At 49.4% G+C, this 4,313-nt stretch overlaps 1 protein-coding gene across 1 annotated transcript in view; it reads right to left on the bottom strand.

Moving 5' to 3' along the window:
- RAP1GAP2 (RAP1 GTPase activating protein 2) overlaps window positions 1-4,313 on the bottom strand; it is a 145,985-nt gene that overhangs the window by 9,532 nt on the left and 132,140 nt on the right. Inside the window, exons 16-17 of the mRNA XM_007937578.2 lie at window positions 2,088-2,225; window positions 481-599 (exon numbers count right to left, since the gene is read on the bottom strand). Of these exons, the coding sequence (XP_007935769.1) occupies window positions 481-599; window positions 2,088-2,225 (257 nt within the window). The remainder of the gene's footprint in view (window positions 1-480; window positions 600-2,087; window positions 2,226-4,313) is intronic.

Here is a 4,313-nt window from a genome sequence, read left to right as displayed (position 1 = left end):
TTGTTTTTTTTTTCCCCTATAGAGACTCTTTTATTAAGCCTTAGACTGGACAAAGACAATCATCCGGGATGAGGAAACCATCAGCATGTACACAGTACAGAAAGCTGAATGGAGCAGTGGGTTTGGGTTTGGTTTTGGCAGAATAAATCAAGGAAGATTTACAAAAAAGGGGACATTTGAGTGAACACTGGAAAAAGCAGAGGCAGAGGAGAATGTAAGCTATGTTTTCAGCCTGGAGAAAAAAGGCTTCAGGAATGACTTTGGAAAGTACTATGGAGAGACTGGACGAATCAGCCGCCGTGGAAAAAGAGCTGACGGAGTGTCAGTGTCCAGGTGCCTGAAGTGGGGGACTGGGTTAGAGGGACGTCACCTCCTGAAGCTGAGCAAAGCCATGGCCAAGGCTGGGCACCTGGCGGCTGCAGTGATGGAGAACCGACAGACCCCACAGTCAGACTGAAGTGGTGGGGACCCAACAGTTACCACCGGGTCCGGGTGTCCCCCTGGCCTTCGGAGCCCGTGTGCAGACGAGGAAAGAGCCCTGATCGCCGCTTGATGGGGCTCCGCGACTGGTTCTTCACCGTTGCTGCTGCCACGGGAGGCTGCCAATTAAACTGGCAACGTGAGTGCTCACACCCCAAACCCACACTTCCCTCCCTGGTCTACAAATGGTTCCCTGAGACCTCTCAACTGACTCGATTGGAGGAGACCCCAGAAAATACCTAGAGAGTTAGAAACAATAAAATCTATATAACAGGAGCTGAGACCTTGAGACTCAACCAGTTCCAGCTTGTTTTCTAAGCCAAGCCAGGTGACCCTAGAAAAGAATCCACTGAAGGCCAGGGTCCTGGAGAGCCCCACAGATTAAGAGGGATATGATAATTTGGGGGCCACAGGCCAAGAACCACAAAGGGCTCCTTAGAGTGACATGGTCCAAGCTGGCATTTTATCAGTGAAGAAGCTGAGGACCAGAGAGGGAAAGATATTTGGCAAAGGTCATACAGCTAATGACTGGCAGGAAGAAGATAAGAACTCAGGGCTTCTCATTCTCGATCCATTGCTCTCAAATAAAGGACCCAGGCTGGGAGTCGCCAAGAGCAAGACAGATGGAGAGGGCCAGGGCCAGGTCCATGTGCATGGACAGGTAAGAAGGAGCCAGCTAAAAATCATCTTCTCAGACAGAGAGAGTGGTGGAGTTTTAGGAAGGGGAGACAGGAGCCTGGAGTCATGTGTTATTCATGTGCTGTGCAACCTGGGCAAGTGGCAGCACTCTCTGAGCCTCTATCTCTTCATCCACATAAAAGATATAATTGCCCTGCCCTGCTCTCCTTGCAGACCTTCTGGGAAATAAAACCAGACAATGCCATGAAACTATTTGGGAAGTTGAATAAAGTTTATAAGACCATTTAAAATACTAGTCATTAGAATCAAGAGGTATGTTTTGCTTTTAAAAACAAAAATCCTAGTCTACACAAATCCAAAGCCACTTTGCTTTATGAAAGTGTGGGCTACATGGTTCTCTTGCCTTGCCAGCCCTTGGTGCAAGGAGACCAGGCCCCAATTCGCAGACCTTCAGGGCACTCTTGTTTGAGAATTGTATGCACAGTCATTAAGAACATAGAGTTTGGATCAAGGACGTGCATTTAAATTCCAGTTCTTCAGCTTTGCTGGGTAACCTTTAGCAAGTTACTTAACCCCTCTGGGCTCCCTTTTCCTCATATGTAAAATCATCACCTACCTCGAATAGCTGTTATAGGGATCAAATGAGATGTCTACGAATTGCTTAGCTCAGTGTCTAGTGCAGAGTAAGCGTCCATTAAATGGTGGCTATTAACATCACTAATCAGAAAGCAAGCACACCCCTCACACAGTTATGGGCCCTGGCTGCAGCTGTGGATGGAGGCCCCTAAGGACCATTTGCAGAGGGCAGGGGTCGGGTGACCTCCCAGGCAGCTTTGCTTTTCCTCTGTCATCCAGCTTGCCCTGCTCTTATGATCTAACTCAAGCCTGAAGTAGGCGCATCCTTTCTCTATTGGCCTAGGGGAGCCTCCTGGCTCCCACGTGCCACCCCAGAGCTTGCCAGCACTCACCGAGAAGGTGGTCTTGGTGACCTCCACGCTGTTGTGGGAGATGCCCCCGCTGAGGCTGCCAGGGATGCCCCCGCTGTGCTGTTTCTTCTGGCTGCCCACCATGGTCTCCATGGAGTGGCTGCGCACACGGATGGCTCTCTGTGGAAACAGTGGGGTGGGGCGGGGTAGCAGGAGCGCAGGAGGAAATACTGGTCCCACGACCCTGCCCTCTTTGTGCTTCTAAGTAGACACTGGCCTCAGCATGTGCATACGAGGTGACACTCACATAACACTCATTTTGTAGAAGCCCACAAAGCCCACACGACAGTCACTACAATTTAAAGAGAATGTCTAGATATTCTGCCCTAGGTTCTGGGCGTGGGGGCCTCTTTGCAGGTGAAGGTGAAGGAGACCACCAGCCAAGAGGTTCTGAGGGGTCAGTGTTCCAGCTCCCCTGTGCAGTGGACAAAGGCTGTCACCCCACTCTACAGGTAAGGAATGAGGCTTGGAGAACTCGCTGCACTGCTGTGACCCTGGCCTAGTTTCCAGCCTCTTTCAAATTCTCATCTATAAAACAGGAACAATTATACATCCCACCGTGGGTTGGCAATAAGGACTAAACACAGCCAGCAAGGCCTGGACCAGGTCTCTGACTCCAAGTTGACTCTTTTTTTCTACCAAACTAAACTTTCTCCTGTTTAGCCACTGGACTGTCCCTTCTGCTGTCATCCCAAAATGTACTTTTTGCAACTGGGATTGCGTTTTTCCCTGGCAAAACCATGTAAGGAGCTCTTATTCATCCATGCACTTAAATCACCTGGCAAACCATCTCTTGGGCTCACAGGGGACTTAAGGCATGTTTTCAGTACAAGCCCATGGCCTGATGCAGTTGCTGAGAGAGTACATGCATGTTCAGAGTACACAGGAGCATGGGGCCTCGGGGGCATGAAGCTGTTTGGGCCACTTGGAGGCTTATGCCCACTTGGGACCACCAAAGTGCAAGGGCCATACTGGCTCCTTAAAGGAGGGAGGGGGAGTGTCAGGAGTGGACAAAGGACAATGGGCATGGTCAGGGCGTTGTCACAGTGCAGGTGAGGATGGGAGGAAGAAGGGCAGGGAAACGAGGACAGCTGAGCCCAGGGGAGGGATGGGCCTGAGAGGAGACATCACTCTCTCAGATGCTCTAAGGGACTGTGTCACTCTGGAATGGGAACAATGGGGGGGGGGGTCATAGTGAAGCAGAGCCCAGCTTGACCCAAGGGACCAAGTGAAGTCCTAGAAGATTCCAGTTACCCCATGGTAACTGGCTCTGGAGACCTTCAAAGATGAAGTGAGAGTTCTAGGAAGGGGAGGCTCTCTTCGGTGAGCATCCAAATCCCTTTAGTCATTCATTTAGTCCCTCAATAACCCAGTATTTATATCGAGGCTCTCAGCTCCACCTCCCATTAGCTGAGTAACCCTGGCCAGCTTACTTAACTCCTCTGAGACCTATCTGTGAAGTGGGATGGATGATACCTACACTATGGGAGAAAACACAGAAACCACTCAGTAGAGTGACTGGTGCATCATATACAAAGCAAACCAACTGCCATCATGTGAAACTCAACTCATAGAGACCCTGTTGGACAGGGCAGAACAGCCCCCTAGCGTTTCCATGGCTTTAAATTTTTACAGAAACAGATTGCCTCACCTTTCTCCCATGGAGCAGCTGGTGGATTTGAACCACCAACCTTTTGGTTAGCAGCCAAATGCTTTAACCACCAGAGCTCCCTGGCACATCTTAAGGGCCTGATAAATGTGACTATTCTTATTGCTAGGTGTCCCTCATAATTAATGAGCTTGGCTGCTAACTGAAGGTGGTTTGAATCTACCCAGAGGTGCCTTTGAAGAAACGCCTGGTGATGAACTTTCAAAAATCCAGCCAATGAAAAGAAAACTTTCTGGAGCCCAGTTCTACTCGGACACACATGAGGTCACCATGAATCAGAGCTGACTCAGCAGCCACTGGTTTGCTTTTTTTAATTATATTGTGGAAAGGGATCAAAATTGGAGATCCTAGATAGAGTGGGAGAGAAAATATGGAAGAAAATTTTAGAAACATAAGAAAGACCAAGATTGGAGGCGGGGCAACATGGCGGACTAGGCAGAAGGATTACACAGACCCTCTTCAACAAAGAAAAGGGAAACCAATTAACACAGACACAGAAGATAATCTTGGACCCCTGAGCCTTGAAGGAAAGGATGCAG

Source organism: Orycteropus afer, unplaced genomic scaffold (assembly GCF_000298275.1).
Source record: "Orycteropus afer afer isolate SDZICR_OR568_19922 unplaced genomic scaffold, OryAfe1.0 scaffold00042, whole genome shotgun sequence".
NCBI lineage: Eukaryota > Metazoa > Chordata > Mammalia > Tubulidentata > Orycteropodidae > Orycteropus > Orycteropus afer.
This window is presented reverse-complemented; position numbering and strand designations above follow the sequence as displayed.